The sequence below is a fragment of the Poecilia mexicana genome, unplaced genomic scaffold (genome assembly GCF_051168715.1).
Source record: "Poecilia mexicana isolate PSO_F unplaced genomic scaffold, ASM5116871v1 scaffold_1, whole genome shotgun sequence".
In the NCBI taxonomy this organism is placed as follows: Eukaryota; Metazoa; Chordata; class Actinopteri; order Cyprinodontiformes; family Poeciliidae; genus Poecilia; species Poecilia mexicana.
The window spans coordinates 23,314,223-23,334,003 of record NW_028263370.1 but is presented as its reverse complement, the minus strand read 5'-3'; the positions used below and the strand labels follow the sequence as shown (position 1 = coordinate 23,334,003).

The 19,781-nt window shown below is 40.8% G+C and overlaps 1 protein-coding gene across 2 annotated transcripts in view; it reads right to left on the bottom strand.

The window, feature by feature from the left end:
• The window catches only part of sh3pxd2aa (SH3 and PX domains 2Aa), a 104,175-nt gene that overhangs the window by 23,490 nt on the left and 60,904 nt on the right, over positions 1–19,781 (bottom strand). For both annotated transcript variants that reach the window (XM_088006661.1, XM_014985673.2), the window contains exons 6-7: positions 19,676–19,701; positions 8,118–8,246 (exon numbers count right to left, since the gene is read on the bottom strand). In XM_088006661.1, the coding sequence (XP_087862787.1) occupies positions 8,118–8,246; positions 19,676–19,701 (155 nt within the window). The remainder of the gene's footprint in view (positions 1–8,117; positions 8,247–19,675; positions 19,702–19,781) is intronic.

The window sequence follows — 19,781 nt, the reverse complement described above, 5'->3', positions numbered from 1 at the left end:
AGTCCTCATGTGTGAGCGCCTTGTTGACAGATTACAGTTTTCACAGAAAACCTGTCCCGTAGGAGGAGATCTGGACCAAAGATTGGCAGCCAGATGGAGGAAAATTACTCAGAGGCAATTAAAGCAAAGCAAAACTTGGCTCAGCATATGCAGAGACCCACACATGCAGCGGGACTGAGTTGGGCTTTTTGTCTCAGAAACTGTTCAGGGGTAAAAATGCAAAAATAATGCCTGTTTCTTATCTACCTGACGGTCCTTTAGGCTACAGAATATATGAAGTCACAAACATCACAATGCTAATCTATGCAAAACTACGACTGCAAAGGACTGCTGACATGCAATATTAGCAAGATCATAATCCATATGGAAAACAATCACATGCTGCACGACTTCATTTATAACATCAAGATTAATCTTTGGTATAAAATATTGAACAAAATAATGAGATGGACAGCAAGGAAGTTACATTCAAGTCTGACCTAACTTTTGTTATTAACAAAGAAGGTACAAAAGTGGACTCTTATTGTGAAAATCTGTGAGTTCTGCTTTGAAAGTTTAATTTTGATCACCTTCCTGTTTGCCTTTTCTTATGCTTTAGAAATAAAGCGTAAGAAAATAAGACTAGGAGCCCAACCGGGTCTTTTTCCCAGACCCAGGCCAACCGGGTCTGGGAAAAATGGACTAGTCCTCATGCGTGAGGACTAGTCCACACACATGAAGACAGCACACAGCTCTATCTGTCTATAGTGTGTATTCTCCAGGCACACAGAACCATTTTATACCATAATCAAGTAACTATGTTACCTTTAGTTGTTATAAAAATGCTGTGTACCAAAAATACTTAAAAGAAATTTGACCTTGAAATTGGTCTCTGTCCCTTTAAGAAGCTCCTGCTCTTTTCAACATTCAGCACCTAATCTCAACAATGCTCCTTCATGATGCTTTTCCATCTATTCTTAGGAGCATCGGGCTGAGAAGTAGTTTGGACTATGAGCTCAGCAGTTCCACCAGGTGTTTGCTAATTGCTGCTGCTGCTAGTCTAGAGGGAACAGCGCTTTGTGAGAGGAAGTGTTTAGGCATCCCTGAACGGTTGCTAGGGGAGATTCAGGGATTTCTCAAACAGGCATGAAAAATTCAGGCAACACATGAGGAATGTTTCTGATGAGGGAGTAAAATTATAACATGATATAAAGCTCAAAAAGCCAATTTTATATAATACCCTCTTTAAAATGACTCTGATCTGAAACATGGAAGTCTTATAAAGGAAGGTTGTAACAGGGGAAATACTTTTCCACAGCACTGAAAATTCAACATGCCAATCTATCTGGAGGTGCTGTGAAAAAAGCGAGCCTTTCGGGCCGACACCTGGTGGGCCCAGCCGCCACCGCCGCAGCTGTAAAAATGAACAAGACAAAGAAAAGGTGTTCAGGTAATGAACGTCCCGCTGCAGAGCCGCCGGGCGGAGGCTGTTTAAACAGGCTGAGGAGATCACACCTTGTTATGGTTGGTGGGGTCCTCTCACGTCCACGGGCTCAGGAATCCCAAAGAAAAGCTTTGTGGCTTCAGCCGGAGCTGTAATTCATGCCGTTCAGCAGAACCAGAACACGAGTGCTTGTTTCTTGTTAGGTCTTTTTTTATTGTCCAGGTGTTTCAAGGTGCTAAACTGGAAGCATTTTTTCACTTCAACTAGATAGGAAGGGTAGGCATGCTCTTTTCCCTAACTATTTAGTTTGTCTGACATGAATGGTTCCGAGGAATTTGTAAGCCGCTCAACAACTAATGAGCAAAATACATAAGAAGTTATGAAGCAACACCTACTGTCACCCACATACAGCACAGACATTCAGGAACGAGGCAGCAGGGGGACTGTAATTGGCGTTTCTCGCTGTACAAAGCTCTAATTGGAAGTTTCTCTCCACACTGTGTCTCGGCAGGCGATAATTGCCAGTTTCCAGTCACAGAGGCAAAGCGGAGGTCACGGTGCTGCAGTAACTGAGCGGAGAGGGCTTATCGCCGCCCGCCAGGCCCGGTTCTCATGGGAGAGGGTCGGCGGAGGCAGGTTCTGTCGACTGGGTGAGGACAGAAAAACCAACACAGGTGAGCTGGAGAGGGAAGGAGATTAAAGCAGTGGTAGAGGGGGGGGGGGCAGCAGATGTTTGGCTGGAGCTTCAAAAAACTGATAAACTGAAGATAGAGGTAGTTTTCCATCCTGATTCCCAATCCAAAAACTACTCAGCACCGTCTCCTTTCAGTCCTCCAGTATTTTCCAGTCAGACCGGCCACCATGTTCGAAGGGATGGGGCCATTTGTAAGGTGACTGTCACTGTGTTTACTTCCTCTTGGCTTCTAATAAGGACCAGATCCCCTGGAGAGCAGCGAATGCTGGAACGCCATGTAACGCTCCAGCGCAGCACATTAAACTGCCTGCTCATCTTTTTTCTTTACAGAGCGAACTGGAGGGAAAAGGACAAACTGAAGATAGAGGCAAACACCGCTGCTCAAAACCCAGCTGTGAAATTAGCCACAGTGTTGTTTTATTATTGTGTAGAAAGGCTTCTCTCACCTAAACTGACTTTGACTTTTATATTTCCAGATCAGAAGCAGACAGTCAACATTTATCCCAACCAGAAATCCACATTTCTGTGTCCATCACAAAAGTCGTCTGTTAGCATTTAGAGTTATAGTGAACACATTTTTGAAGCAGATTTAATTCAGTTCAAAAATAATTTAATAAGCCCTGATGGAAAATAAATGTTGTGACTCATAATCCAAGGTTCTTCAAGTAGCCACTGTAGATCCAAAGGGATCCATGACTATTTGAACATGTTGGCCTAAATATGTTGTGGTGTTTCCTATTAACCTAAAGTCATTGTTTGTGATATGTAAAAGCTCAAAATTACTTAAAAAGTTCTAAATGTTCATTATATTTTTGACATGGGTGAATTATAGCGATCTGAAACCTACAAACATAAACATCAACGTTTTCATGTGTCGTTAAACATGAGATATCTGTGGAAGCAAACAAACAAACGGGGGCGGCTTGTGGTGTATTAACCAGAGCTAGCACCACTAGCAGGAGCTAACAACATTAGCAGGAGCTAGCACCAGTAGCAGGAGCTAACAACATTAGAAAATACCTTTTTCTATTTTAGATCTGCAGGATATTTCCACCGTTAGATTTATAAACTTGTATGAGTGTTGTTAATAGGGTGGAGAAGGTTGGCTCCAAGCTTAACTCTGAGTAAGAATCCCAGTCCTGCCAGCTGCCCTAAAACACATCTTCTGCTTCAATATAAGCATGATGAGTTTGTTGAAATATTTCTCTAAACTGTCCACATTCCTGGAGAAATTAGACCACCTTTGTTCTCAATGAAAGCAGAAAAACTCGACCGCTCCAGGAAGTGAAAGTTTCAACAACTTCAGAGTTTGTCTTGAGGATGAAATGGGACGTGTGAGCAGCAGCAAACCGTTTTCTGTTGCTCCCTAGGAAGTCAGAGGCTGTTTGTTGGTTCAGAGCCAAGCTGGGACTCCCTGATGAAAGTGTTGTTTCCCTGTTTGAAGCTTCGCTGCCTGATTTAAGTTTTTATAAAACGTCTGTCACTGAGCCGCCCTAACAAGTGAAAGCTGATAGCTGGAGGTGGAAGGTTCACTAACCAGAGATGGCTGAGCGTCACGCTAAACGGCTGAATTTAGGCTCCGAGTGGAGAGGCTGTGTGGGAGTTTCTGCTGCTGTGGGGCTCCTTTACGCTTTTATTTAAACACTTTTTCATCAGTTTTGAGGCCCAGTCGCCAAATGTAGGGGTTTTAGTTTGGGTTTCTGTTCTTTCCAGGAAAACACTCCTTGGAGTTGTTTATTGTTTTGGACATAGATACCATGTTTTCCCTTCTTTTCTTTACCTGGTTTTGCTGCTCATGAAGTACAGCCTCTGCTCTAGGCTATAAATAAAAGTGTCTTAGTGCTGGTAATGAAACTACTGAAACAAACACCTTGTCATAATGGGAAATGCCAGGATCCGGTTCCACCAACCTAAGCAGTGCTCCCAGCACTCCAGAGAATGTGCATTTCTAATCCAGGAAGTCTCCGTGTGTTGGACCCATCTGAAGTCCGAAAGTGATCAGAACAAAGCAGCTTCTCTGGTTTTTATTAGCTTGGAGAACACACAGCACCAGTTTCTAAACAGAACCCTTATTTTCCAAACCTAATAACAGGCTATCATCCTGATGTCCACCAAATAACATCTTGCAAACCTCTGAACAAATTACAAATTACATTTGACAATGAGCCTTAGTGTGTACTCACAGCTGACACATTTGGCCTGCTTTAAATGGACCGGGTTCTGGTTTCCCTTTTGGTCTGATTACCTCCACGGCATGTCAGAAAGTTCTGCAAAGGTTCTGCTGATGACCCATCATTTGATTCAGATGTCTTGAACCAGGGAAATAACTGAAACATGCAGGACAGCTGTCCTTGAGTCCACTGACAGGAGGCATTGTAGTTTCCTATTCCATTTAAATGAAAAGCAGACAGGCAGTAACGTGGTGGGGACATTACACCACAGCTCATGGTCACAACTAGCCTCACTCTTTTAAAGATGTCCCACTATACTAGCCACCTTAGTGGCCAGTCCTGTCAACAAACAGGCCAACCATGCAGGACTGCTGCCATCATGGGAAAACACAACTACACTCAGTCCACATCTTTAGTTCAAGGTCTAAATCCTCGCTGAACGTTCACTCTCTGGATTTTTCTTCATTTTCTTCCAGGGTGGGGGCCGCCTAACCTGAAACTATAGCACATAAAAGTCTTTATGGACAATTTCAGGTTGGAAGAGGATGTTACGAGGTAGCACATAACGCAAAGATTAGGTAAAGGCTGTCTCGTTCACAGTTTCTAACAAACCATAAAATCTGTATTCATGGCTTCCTCATGAACATACTTGAGGATCTGCCACACTGAGGTCAAGGCTCCACAGAGCTGGTGAAAATAAGTGCTCCCAGTCTCACCAGATCCCCTGGGCTGTGGGAAAGATGTGGTGGGGAAACGATGCCAAACCGTTTGGCTCCAACTCTGCCTGCAACAGCACTTTACCAGCTCAACAATCACAGCCACGTTACTGAAGGATGTCTGTCTTCCATGCAGGCGGTTTATGACTGCCGTCCACAGAAACAGAAATGCTGTCATTTTCCATAAACAGAAGATTGGTTTTATCTGGAAACACAGCAGCACAGTGCAGTGTGTGTGAGGTACAACTCCACATAAAACCGCTCAGATCTGTTTGGAAGTGTGACAAAGTGGATGTGGAACTTCGGAGCAATAAGCTTCAAGATATTCCAGAGAAATTGCTCCTCTGGCTGGACAGCGAGTTAAACTTTCGCATTGAGTCACTTCTGGATAATCCATTTGTTTTGGATAATGAAGTTGGACAAGACGCGGTATTTCCCCTGCATAAACTTTGTGCTCTGTCACATGGCCTGAGTAGTGGGTTGGTTTCTTACATTTGCTGCAGAATGACATAAACAAACAGAACTGTAAACTCACAAATCATTGTGGTTAACAACACTGACAGGGAGAACGTCTTTAGCAGAGATCTTTTTCTCCAAGACTGAGTCAGGTTTGCAGTGACTGAAGTGAACATTTTCACAACAGATGCATCCAATAAAGCCTGCCTGGAATCATTCATCATTGCTCTACGTTAACCCAAAATATAAAACCTCACATTTAACAAACATTATTAAGCTGCAGTGAATTATTTTGGAAAGTAACAGGGTATAAAACTGACCCAACTGAAAATATAAATATGCACTTTATGGACTATGAAACTCACTAACCCGTTTCATAAAACAAGCGGAGTTCTAGATTTAAACTGTTTCAATGGTAGTAACTAAAACAAACAACTTTAGATGTTAAAAACTTTCATCATAATGAAGTCCGGATGAACCAAACTGCCCGCTGATTATCATCTCTGGAACGTCGCTGCCTTCCTTTAATCACATTTAACTGGTCACATATGCAGATAGATTTTCTCCAGTTGTCTGTCCAGACACTAAGAGGTGGAAACCTTTGGAAAAAACTAGGAGTTATTTGGAAAACATTCACTAAAGAGCGATTCCAGCAAACATGAGTCTTCTCCATTCATTCATAATGATCTTTAGTGCCTATTATATCTCCCTCTACAAGGTGGAAGTGAACTACTCTTTACTTTTTCACTTTATTTTCCCAACAGGAGCTTGATCCCAATTGGCAGAACCAATAATGTCTCATACAGGCAGAAAAACACCAACGATCCATTAAGTTAACCTATTTTTATATTAAATCAAATCTGTATGAGAGAACAACAACCGGAATAAATAATAACATATGGAAGCAATGCAACATCTGCTTTCAAGATGTGTCGAGGAAAAAATAGATCCGACCTGCAGAATGTCCTGGAGAGGATTAAAAGGCAGAATGGTATTTCTCCGACTCTTTGTGGCAAGGATGTTAAGAGAAAATACAACGTAATTAAGAGCCAGAGTGTCAAGATGTCAGAAAATCAGCCTGCACAGTCCCAAAGGCTGCAGCAAAGTCCTGCATGCAGGAAGGTGGTCGTGGGATATTTTACAAGATTTCAGAAGTGTTTGTCTTGGCACAGCCTCCTAGTGATGTCATAATGCCGTTGCTCCACTTCTTTGGCCCAGAAGATGACGACAACACACACACAAATTCAGTTTTTGGAAAAGACTTCCAGGCAACCAGGAGTTGCTCTGGTTGCTCTAAGAGCTCCGATAAACGTGGACAGCTTTCAGACGGGACTGGTGAACAGATGCGGTCAGGTCCGGAAATGAGGAAGTGGAATCACGGAGGAAAATTCCTCGTGATGCACCTCATACTCCCGAAGTGCTTTAGAGTTAACATTTGATTCTTCAAACAGTCATAAACATGTTTATCCTGAGGTCACACTGCAGCAGATCATTTCCTGTAACAGATCTTAAAGTTGACAGACAAACCTTCCTGTAATACTCACTTCAAATACTTTGGAAGAGAAATACATGGCAGGGCCAATTTTTTATGTATTTTACTATTTTGCTTTCAACTGTTATTTAATCAAGTTAAGATCTTCCTAGAACAAGTTTCAACAGTCATGTACCTCTGGTGACATCGTAACAGGCAAGAGTCATTTCAGTTACATCCTTAAGAATCTGATCAAAAGTCCTTCATGCATCGAAAAATCATCTGCAGATCAGAATCAGAATATTTTCAGTTCAGTTGGACCAGTTTGAGTAACAAGTCTCAAAAATGGGATCTTTTAGTGGTCAGTTAATGCATTACACCAAAACCTGTCCCGTTAGCGCTTACACAAAGCACAAGGTTTCAGAGTGGAAGCTGTTATTAAAGGAAAAAGACCCAAAGCTAGCTGTAATGAGCAACAATGCAAACAAAATTACAGGAAGTTCAAAATTGGCAACAAGGAATTTAAAAGAATACTGTGGATAAATGTGAACTTGCTCGTCCTATGAGGAAGTTTCATCCAGCTAACGAAAAGGCGAACTGACCCAGAGCCAACTTTAGCAGATAACAGGAAGGCTGATCCTTTTACAGTAAACTTGATTTGCTATATTTCAGCTTTCATAAAGCAAACTGGATCTGGTTAATGTTGCCAGTTCTTTGGTAACGTCACAGGAGATGTAGATGCAGATTCTCTAAGTAAAGCAAAGAAACCGCAGTTCACATTAAGCATTGATGATAATCGGGCTAATTGCTAATATGACATGCACTTCTCGTTAACTTTAAAAGCCTTCCCCCGTCTTTCCTCCATACTTATAGACCTGAGCCAGCCAACAGCGCCCCCTGGTGGAGCCGAGCCCCCGCAGCCAGGAGGTTGAGAGAGAGAGAAGCAGAAGAGAGGCTGAATATGAGGTTCCTCCAAACAAAGCAGAGAGGAAAAGCAGAGGCTGGGAAGGTGCTGAGTGTGCATAACTTCATATGAGCGTTTATGCTTCTATGTTTAACAGGAAGAAACATTAAGTCTCACACAGCGTTCATCTTTAAAACAAATTTATAACCATGTAAACAGTTGATAGGCAGAGTTCTGATGGTTAGAGGTATTGAGATTTAAGGAAAACACAGATGGACTCACCACTTTCACTCTTCTCGATCACATCCACCGTCTCGCCAGCCTTGAGGTTGATCTCAGAGTTCTCCTGCCTCTCGTAGTTGGCCACGGCCACGTACTGCTCCAGCACCATGGGCTCTGAGCTGTCAATCCCTGAGGGGAAGAAACAGGCTGTCAGCCACCTGCCGGCCGTGGCGCCCCGCGAATGCCCGCTGCACCCTAAACCCGCACCGCCGCCCCTGCCGGGCACCCGGTGTGTGGCCATCAGCCGACCCCAACTCCCCGCCGCTACGCCGCCCAGTCCAATCGGAAAACAACCTCCTAAATCGGCTGCATCGTCCCAAATGTCTGGCCATACAGCTGTTCCAGAGACAACAACTGAGCAGCATCGGAAGGAGTCAGACCCAAAACAGGGACGGAAAGAAAAATGTTTGCAGGATCTTCATCTTCCACCTACAGAAGATCCATAAGTGAAGCAAACCGGCAAATCCAAAAGGAAAAGGATAAGAAACAGAGGAGCGGAAGAAGAGTGGGGAGCGAATGAGTGGAAGAACGGTGAAGTTTCCCTGTGGAAAATCAACAGTGGTTGAGAGGAAAAGCCTCCCCTCCACCGCCTCTGGGAGCCAGCCGTTGGACAGGCAGTCTGAGGGGGACGGGGGGAGGTGAACACACCAATCATAGCAGTCAGCACCGCTGGCCTTAAATAGAAACATATGAGTGGACCAGGGAAAGGCACAGAGACCCGGGGAGGAAAAGGAGGCTGGGTCCATGTTTGTGTGAAACCAAAAGGGAGAGTGTTTAGATGGAGCTTGGACACTTTGTTTTGCTACTTTCCTTCTCTCTAATGCTGCAGCGTTTAAGTGGTTTTCTACTGTTATTTTATTTGTTCAAACTCAAACTGCCAACGTTGCTCAAAAACTTTAAGGCTATAAAGTTTAAGGGATGGAAAATATTAATTTAAAATGAATATTTGAAACCCAGTACAGGCTATTGACCGTCACCCTTATGGAGTTTGTCTCCAACCGTAAACTCAAATTTGTGTTTTGAATCTGATCAATCTGGGACTCCGACTCTCAGCAGCGTCTTGTGACGTCACCTGCCTTGTCCGCCGCTTCCTGATTTTCCTTCTGAGTGTTTTCAGCACTTCAGTGTGAAGGAAGACACAAGAGGAGTTTTTCAGTTGCTAAATTGATCTCATTCGTTTGGATCTGCACACTAACAAGCCCTTGGTGGAGCTCCTCTCGGATTAAGGATCGCTCATCAATCTCGAGTTCCTTCTCGTTTGAGTCTATGTATTTTCAGTGGAGATTTCCAGACTCTTACCAGCTGCAGATTTCTAATAAAACCCTGTATAGAACTCTGTGCTCAGTTGGATTTGCAGATCACTTGTCTGGTTCGTTACAGTCATATTTCATTCATTAACTCAGTTATCAGCTGATGGCATTCCAGACTATGCTACACATGACTGAGGAGTCAGGAAAGGTTTTCAAACTTGGTGAACCAAAACCAAAGCAGAAGACTGATGAAGGAGACTGCTCTTAATATTTTCTACATGTGGTAACATGTGACCGTTCTTCTGTTCTTCAGCTGTTCGGGGTTTCGTTTTACCCTCCCTGCTGCTCTGCTCAGGGTTTCTGTTGGATTCAGGCCTTGAAAGAAGGTTGATCTTTCTGTTTCTGTGTTAAGATATATTTTGGATCGTTATCCTGCTGAAATCATGACTTCATTTCAGTTTAGTTCCCTCCAACAAGGTTTTCAGGATCTTTGGAATAAAAAACAAGCCCACAGCATCACAGAACCTCCACTGTTCTTAACAGTGAGTATGAGGGGCTTTTCCACATATCTATCTTTTTATTCCTGCCAGACGCACTTGGAGCGCAAGTCAAGAAACACCTGAATGTCATCAAAGCACACAGCTCCAGTCGAGATCCAGGACAGAAACGGCTTTTCCCTTTTTTCCTGACATGCCAAACAGGCAGATGAACAGATTTAGGGAGAATCTGTGACTCCAAGACGCCACTTTGCTGCAGAGATCGTTTTTACCATCCAGCTCATCCACCTAATGGCAGGAAATGGACCCGTGTCATGTCATATTCATCCCCCGGGGAACCAGAAACTCATGAATTACTAATCAGATGTTCCTGGGCACAGAATTTAAAAATGTAAAGTATAAAAAAATGCTTCATTTATATTTATTTAAATGAATTTTTAGTGCTATTAATTTTAGCATTGGTGATTTTATTACATATTAAAAATAAATAATTTTCTTAATTTAACTTTTTCCTACTGCAGAACTTTTCTTAATTTGAAGGCTGAATTTAAAAAAAAATTCCAGAGGAAATTTATGGAACTTTAATAACCGATTACTTTATTTAGTTTGCTTGTTTTTTGCAATTTTATTACCAGGTAGATAAATGCATAGCTGACACTATAGTCTTAGTTTTTTCTGAAATATTTTTTGTTTCAGTTTTTTTCATCTCAACTCAAGGTCAAACAAATCCGACCAGTCAGCAGGAAATGACTTTCAGGGAGTTCATGGTGATAAACAATCATTTCCAAGGGATTTTTAACATTTGCTTTTTGTCTGGAAATGATTTCTTTCTTTTCGAAAGTGTTCAGAAAATATTATAGAGCAGTAAGCAATAATTCTTTATTGTTCAGTGTTTGAATAAAAGACCAGATTGGAGCAAAGTAGGCCTGGGAAAGTGGATGAATCACATAAAAGCCCCATGCACAGTGCTTTAAAATATAATTAAGCATCTCTAAATGTCAAGTGAGCTGGCAGGGAATAAGAACAGCCCATAACTTTACTTCCCCACTGGGTGAGGCTGAGAGTTTCTCTGTTTTCTTTAAAAATTTTAACATAAATGATGAAGTAAAGATCAGGCGGCGAAGCTGGTGGAAATTAAGTTAAAGCCTGAGGATAAAACAAAGCACATATCCAACTGTTTACATGCTTTATGTTACAGTAATAATAAAAAAATGCCTTTTTTAGAACTTACATGAACCATAAAATCTTCTAACATTCCGCGTTTTGGTAAATTTACAGGCGCATGCAAAGGTTTCTGCCAAGCTGTAAATAATTACGTTAATTAGAGCCTTGAAATGAAAGTTTGTTGTTCTTGGGTAGCTTAGATTCCCAACAATATTCCACTACAAGCTTCACTCTGAATAATGCATGCCAGCAGGCTTTAATGATCAGGACATATCTGGAATAAGCAACATTAAGCATGAACTACTTGGAGTTTGCCAAACCTCTGTTAACTCGTGTGCAGATGAGGACACACACAGCCTGGCTGCAGTAAATATCTTCATCTGCAGAGAGTCGGAGCAGAGCAGGGCGAGCATGGACAGACAGGAGGACTCACTACCAGGGCAGGGGACTAGTCCAAGTAATACATATTTTCACAGTTTCAACATATAAAAGGGGAGGGTGGCACAAAGAACATGCTTTGTAACATGGAAAACAGGAAAGAAATATTCTAACTGCAGCTCATGTAAACATAATTACAGCAAAGCAAGTAATGCTTTTTATATTTATATTAAGCTTTACTTCAAAATGAACCATTTCTGAAGAGAAGCTAAAGTGTTTATTTAGCGTCATTGAATTTGCAAAAAGAGACTTCAGCCACGTCTCTACGAGGAACTGTTGTACAAAATAGAACCACGCTAATGTATTGTGATAATTTGCAGATTAGAACAACAGAACAGTAGGAGATGATCACAGATGGCAAGAACACAGAACAGTAGTGGATCCCTGAATAGTCATGGTTCAGTATCCACGGATACTTGCAGTTTCTTTCCTACAGTGTTTTTTTTTTTTTTCTTCTGAAATGTTCCAGGCAGAAATCTTTACATGTTCATTTCTATCATGCCTGTAAAGCTGACACACACGGCTCTGACCCTATCAGCGAAGCTAAAATAGCATCTCAATGCTAACCATGTAGCAGCTAATGCTAATGTCGGCGTCCACAGGCCACATTTACACAGAAGCTCCATGAATGATCAGAGGTTTCTGAAACACTGGAAAGTCAAATGGACAGAATAACACTTTGCACAAATCTGATGACTGAATAAACTAAATAACAGATTGAAGACAATAAACATATTTATTGTAGAACTTATGTCTAATTTTTCAATAATTAAGCAGCAAAAGGGGTTTTTGAATTGAAAATGTTGCTTATTTTGTCAGTATAACGTTTCTGATTAAAATGTGATTAATTCAAACTAATTATAGTCCCTACAATTAACTTGATTAAAAATTATAAGAGTCCCATTACTAATATTAAGTTATATTTGTTGTTTGGAGTGATGAAATAGGCAGATCTAAGTGTTTTGAGGGGGTCTGAAGTATTTGCTGATTTTAGATATTTGCAGCCGGCTGTGGCTGACAACTCCCTCTAACACAAGGAAAGAGAAATGCTTTTCTTTTCACTTCCTGTACAGAATCATACAGACGTGCATGAGGTCACGGGAAGCGACCAAATACAAAGCGACGGACTGAAAGCTCTTGGTATGCTACATGCATCCCTGCTGCAGTCCTCGTTCTGGCTCTGGCTCTACATCCAGCTGTCTCACCAGGCAGGTTTCTCCTGGATGGAAGAACAGCATGCAGGAAGACAGAGAGCCTGATTCTGAGCAGATGGGACATGCAAAGCAGATGTCCAGAGAGAGCCGAGGTGTGAAGAAGAACAAACAAACGTGGCGCAGCTCTCATAGCACATGCATATTGAACATGTTGACAAAGACACACACACAAGGCTACCTGAGGCCTCTTTCCTCGGGCTGTCTGTAAAGCCGTACATCCACACTGCAGACAAAGAGAAGGAGGAGCAGAAGAGGAGAGAAAGAGGGAAAGAAATTATTTAGCGTCACAGCAAGACAGAAGCAACAGTGAGCAGAGATAAATCAGAGTTGGATCCAGAGTCTGGCCCAACTCATCAGGGCGTGATGGACGAATGGATGAAGGGCGTCTAACCACAATAACCCTCAGCTCCCATTTTCACACTGTTCCAACATGACCTTTCCAGCATCTCTTTCTACATTTCTCTCATCACTCCTGGAATGCCAGAGGAGCTCCGGTATGACCAGCCACCCAGTGTCGCCAAACAACAGGAGCCGCCAGCCAGGAAATTAAATTTCCTTCACCAGGAGCCACACAGAGGAGGTGGAGGAATGAGTTTGGTACAGATCAGGCAGAAATCAGGTTGTTCTGAGCGTCTGCCTGATGGTCATCTTTTCCTGAATGTTGACAGAAATTAAGCACTAAAGTAAGGAGAAGAAATACAAGCTGGATGAGATTTTATTGGAGTATCTGTACGAAGGTTAAAGTTCTTGTACTGTATCTAAAAGAGTCCAAAAAGTGCAGCTCAGGAAACTGCAATACCAACGTTAGAGGTTAAAATAAGTAAATTAAAATCATGAAGTTGCGGATAAAAATCCTGTTTTGGTGGAACAATGTGAGCTTCAGTCTGGATCCCAATGCACATGCATTGTTCAGCATGGAAATACATCAACAGCACCACAGGCAAGACCTGATGTTCAAAAAATCCCCTTAAGTATGTATTTGTGGATTAATCTATTCACAGGTAGTTTTATGAAACTTATCTAAAATATATTAGAAGTAGTTTGGGAAGCAGAAACATTTAAGTGCAGCGTGTCTCGACACACTACAGCCTGGATGGACGTTAGCTGCTGCCAAAGAGCCAGGATGGCTTCTGCAGCGTGTATGAATTCATATTTAGGTATATTTGGTTTTAGAGGAGGCTTCAAGTGTTCGTGGTCCACTGTACGATTTATAAGTAAAATGAAATTATTTCTTTGAAATGACAACATTTTTATCATGTTATTTATGTTTTAAAACACTGTATCTTATAACCTATCGAGTCCCATCCATATCTTAGAGTTTCATTTGTCCAAAATTTTCACAAAGACGTCATTTTGACCATTATTGTTGATTTCTCACATGCATGTTTTAAACTCTGCAGTGATATTTTCATCCCAATCACGTGATGCAAATAAGCAAGACTCCTGTCTGAAAAGCAAGAAGAATAATAGTAAACAAAATACAATAACAAGCTGCACAAGGTTATGAAAAATAACAGACAAATGTGTTTTTCTGGCTGTAAAAGTAAATAATAAATGAAGAAGGGTGTTAAAAATCCTACGCCCATATTTAACAACATTTAAAAAGTTAAAACAAAAATAAAATATATAATCTTCATCCAGATGAGGATTATTGCAGGATTTAATCTGTACAGAATATATTTATTTTACATGTTTGTTATTATATGCATTTTTTTTCTGACTTAAATTTAAATTTATTAACAGTATGAATGTTTCTGTTTACTTTAAATCAAACTGAAATTTTTGCAGCTTTGAGCAGCAGATTATCTTTCATTTCATGCAGGTAAATGAAATATAATATATTTAAAAAAATCAAGTGAATCCTAAATGAAGTTGCAGCAGAATCTGCTGGGCCAACAGCTCCTGCGTTGATGTGAGACAACGAAAGCCAAACTCATCATCACCCAGAGCGACAGAAACACGCTGGTTCCAGGTCAGCAAGGGTCAAATCTGGATCTGCAGCCGTTCTGTCAACACACTAGGATTTATTTTACCGCTGTCAACCTGCCTCATCCACAAACACAGGAGGTTTAATTCTTCACAGGTTTGTGATGAAGACACTAACAAGAAGAAGCAGCTCTGACCCAAATGTTCTGCTACTGTGTGGAAATTTACCCAAATACAGACGATAAATACAAACTTTAACATCAAGTCTCTGTTTAAGTAGAACCTAAATCTGTAACTTATCCCAGTGGAGCTCCAACAACAAGATTCTACAGTTTGTCAGTAACATTTAATCAATTAAAATCTAATAAATGCATTAGAATAAAGAATGTTTGACATTAAAACATATTAAAGCATTTAATTAACACAAACAGCAGGTTTGGCATTTGAACTGCTGTCAGCCAGATTTTTAGGGTTTAGCCCAAAAAACCTCATATTCCACATGTCATCATAATATGATCTTCAAAATATTATAGTTTGCTTTGATGGTTGTTGAGCTGAAAAAGAGTTTTGTCAAAATGAGTCAATATTTCTCTAAATGACATTCACTAAACAAAGGCCACTAAAAATGATCCAGAGTTAAAATTGTGTACCAACATGTTCACTTTTGTTTATTTTTATATCAGAAAAATCTTTTTTTTATTATTTTATATGATTTAATTTTTTAAACTTTGATGGGTTTTTTCCCATTTTGTCCTTGAAAATAAACAGAAATAGGATTCCAGCGGGAAACCTTCTTCAAACTTTAATATCTTATGAAACTGTTGATAAGTTGTTATTCTGACTGTTTTATTGAAGCTTAATGATGATAAAACATGCATAAATGTTCATCTCTATATGGACAGAAAAATTAGTTTTAACACAGGAAAAATGTATTATTAGCACATTTATTTAACACATCAGATACTTTAAATGCTGCAAACACAGTAGGACGGAGTTTTTCGACTGAGTAGAACAGATTAGTAGAGGAGAAACGGGCGATGTGTTGTTTTCTGTCACTTTGAGGTATAAAAGTTAATCAGGTATGTTTTGAAAATATGAATGATCTTTGCTGGCCCAAATCATCAGTGTAACTTAATTTGATTTTTCTTTCTGCTGAATATCTTGACAGTTTTTAATTTGATTTCTAGAAACATGGCAGTTATCTTAATCATGTTTAAAACATCCATATTTTTAATCATTTTCTTCTCAGTTTTTCACCTTGAGAATTTTTAAGGTTAAATTGTTTCACAAATAGATTCATTTTTTCAAGGATTTGTTCAACCTTTGAAAATGCTTTCAAAAATAATATCTGGAAGCAAGTTCATATAATGTCACTTTTTCATGTGTTTTATGCAAAACTGTCAACAATCCTTGCAGTTAATCCTGAACTGTGCAGCTTCAGAGAGAAGCAAAGACAGAAGAGCGTTGTGACTTTGACAGAAATCCATCAGCTCCAATCCTGCTGCCACTGCTCATGGACACTCAGTCAGTCACGACATAATGCACACAGATTGAGATGTACAGCAAACAGTTATCGATTTGTCAAAAGCAAACAAACAGAAGATAATCGCACAAGAAGGACACGGACAATGTCAAAGCGCTAACAGAAGCTGAGTATTGACACAAAGTTTATCAAGAAGAGAAACAAGAAGTGAAGCAATTTATCTGCAATGAAAGTCAGAAGACGAATGACATTTGTGTGCAAATGAGGAGGAGGAGGAGCAGGAAGAGGAGGAGGAGGAGGAGGAGGAGGAGGAGGAGGAGGAGGAGGAGGAGGAGGAGGAGGAGGAGGAGGAGGAGGAGGAGCTGCAGTAGCTGGAAAACCATGAGGTCAGGCCATGAAGGTAACAAATCCAAGAGGGAAACCAAAGCATCCCTTGCCCCTGGCAACAGTTACCGGGGAATCCAAATACGTCCCCAGGTGGGCAGAGGAAACCTTTAGCCTGCAGTAACTCTGGAGGAGCTGCAGACATATAATCAGTTGATAAATCTTTGAATTCCACAAATCTGTCCTATTTTTAATTGTTAGAAGTTGTTTAAATAAAGCCACAAAATATCCAGTTTGCAGTTTCTCACAAGTGTCTCCTTTTTCCTGTAACATTTATATTTAGAATTTAAAAAATGTAAGTACTCCCAACTCCATAACCTTCATTTTAATTTAAAGAATTCAGATTTCATTAATTGATAACCTGTTTTTTAACTATTCTTCTCTGAGCCTGTTGCTAACAGTTTGATCCGTTTTATCCAGAACGTTGGGTTGAAAAGTGTTGGATGAATAAAGTTGTTAGCCATGATGGATGGTTCCAGGTCCAGGATGGGAATGTGGTGTGGATTTCCGCCACAGGCCGAGTTTCTACCCCAGCCCAAACCGTGTCTGCTCCACAATGAGCACCCTCGCATTTCCTCGCCTCCTCCATATTTCACTGGAACACGCCTGAGTCTCCACTACGTAAACACACCAGCAACGTGGCGCTAAAGTCCCAACTTCACTGCTTTGTAAATCACTACTGTGACCGAATAGCATTTACTCCAGTTAAGAGCTCAATGCTATGTTAAATAATAAAGGCTTTATGGGTTCCTAATGGGAGGTGTGCATGTTGAAGGTTTGACAAAGAGGATCCTGATGCCACCCGACTCCACGATCCAAACGAGCGGTGACAGTTTAACAGGTCTGTAAACACATCTGCCCCCCAGCCGTTTCTCCTACACTTATAAAGCACCAACACACACCGAGGAACAAGGCCCTCCTTCCTGCTCCTTCAACACGACTGGCCGTTCCGACGTCAGCCTGAAACTTTATCCGCCATGCCACGTAAACAACGTCGGGCCTGTCTGACAGCATCAACCCCTGTGGCCTCTGCAGCGCAGGCAGCAGCCTCCTCCAGTCCTCCAGATCTGACTCCCACATGGGGGAGGACGGGCTCCGTCTGCACTCTGCAGAGGAAGACGGGACCCGGGCCCGACCCGGTGGGGAAAACACACAGCTGACATCTAGAGACCATCATTTTAAATCAGCATTCGAATCGGGTCAGTATTAAAATCTGAACTGAATTTCTCCGTATAAAATAAACCAAAAATTTCTACTGAAGTTCAGTCAAAGAACATAACATGAAGCTGTATTATTACAATTAATAATATTAATAACTAACTTTAGCTAATGTGCTAATATCACATTTGTGCTTTTGCTAACTTTTTCGTAAGTTTCTTTTGGCTAGCTTTCGCTATAGTTGTTTTGTTGTTCTTAGCAACATAATTTCTCTTTTACATCAAATAAAGGACAGCTGTATTTGTGACATAAACAGTGGTGGGCACATTTCCACTAATGCACTAATAGTCTTTCAAGAACAGATTATTTGAATTTAGGCTAGTGCTTTAGCATTAGCTTCTAGTAAACACTGTATTGGTGTAGCATTTAGCATTAGCATAACTAATGTTTATGATTAGGCCTTTATGGTAAGCATAACTCACTTGCTAAATATACCTAGATAGCTTCAACTCGTCTGTATTGAACAGACTTAGTCATCTGATCCTTGCAGGGTATGGGAATACTTTCATGGCACAATTTGGGACTCCCAGCATCAACATCACAGCCAAACTGGATATTGTTGCTGACCATGTCAAGCCCTTGATGGTCATGTAGGTCAGAGCAATGTTTCTGAATCTTCTGTTTGCTGCAAAAAATAAGACAACCCTGAAGCCTGAAGTGGGTCCCAGCCAGTGTCAGTGAGCTGTACCTAATAACGAGGCTGGTAGATGGCTCTTCCTCCCTCCTCTTATTCAAGAAGGCCATGTTTTAGTCTTTAGTTTGGTTAATCAAACATTTCTGACTACAGTCATTTCATAAGAGGATAAGATCTAAATCACATCATAAAACCCCGATGGAACCTAAAATATCAAAGTTCTTTAAAGCAAACAACATGAGGACAATCGAGTCATTTATTAAGCACAAATTATTTCCTGAGTTAGCTAATCAATAATTTTATAATCTGCTCTTTTAAAAGCAGACATCCAAAACACATTGACTGTAATCGTCCACCAGACGTCCAGAAGCTTTTGTTAAGCAGCTGCTTTCTGGCTAATACTCTTTAAGAGCCATGACATTGTTAAGAGGCCTAATGTGCAAAAGATCCTTCAGAGGAGACTGGATGAATGGTCATTCAGTCAAACAACACGGCTGTTTTCCTTGTTTTGGCTTTTGTGGCTTAAAGCAAACATGACAGCGATAATGCTGCAAATCACAGTGAGTTGTCCCAAAGCTGAAAGACTTTGGTGAAAATGCAGATCTGGGTCAGCCATTTGTAAATTCAACCACAGAGCTGCTAAAACGCTGAATTATCAAATAAAAGGCTGTGAGCTGAACTCCAGCAGAAAGAGAACAAACTGTTTCTCCCACGATCCAAACCCAAGAGTAATGCTTCCTCACAACAGAACCGAACCAAACACATCCCTAAACCACACCCTGTATGGAGGCCCAAAAGTGTCTCAATTCAATAAAAAATAATTACTTAAATGTGTCAAAGCTTATTAAAATAAATACATTAATAATATGTAACTGAACATATATTTAAACAGTATTAAATATGTATATTTTATTACATAAAGTAATTAAACTTTAAAAAAAACAATTGTATACAATGTAGAAATTTGAAATGCAGTTTGAAGGATTTCCAAACTAATTATGTATTCATAAAATTTTTAACACATTTTATTAATCATGGATAAAGCAATTTAGCTATGACACATGCAAACAATATTTATGACTTTATTATGTTGTTTTTAACACTTTTGGCACTCAATAACCCCATGCTATAAAATCTTGGACCAGAAGGGACCGGCAGCGTTATGGACCCAGCCCCCACCAGAACCGACAGCCAGTCAGCGTCCTGCAGTGGGACTGTAAATAAACCACAGACTGACACGGACTGACAGCTCACACGTCATGCAGCACCATGCTCCTCCAGGAGCAAAACACCGTCGCAGCAAAGCAGAGAAAAACATCAGGTTTGGTTGAAGAAAAGCAGGTGACTTACCCGACTTGCGCTTGGATCCATAGTCCCTGAGGGAGAAGCAACACAGGAGGGACATGGTTAGTGACAGCGGATGCTACTGCCCAAACAAAACATTCAGTCAACACGC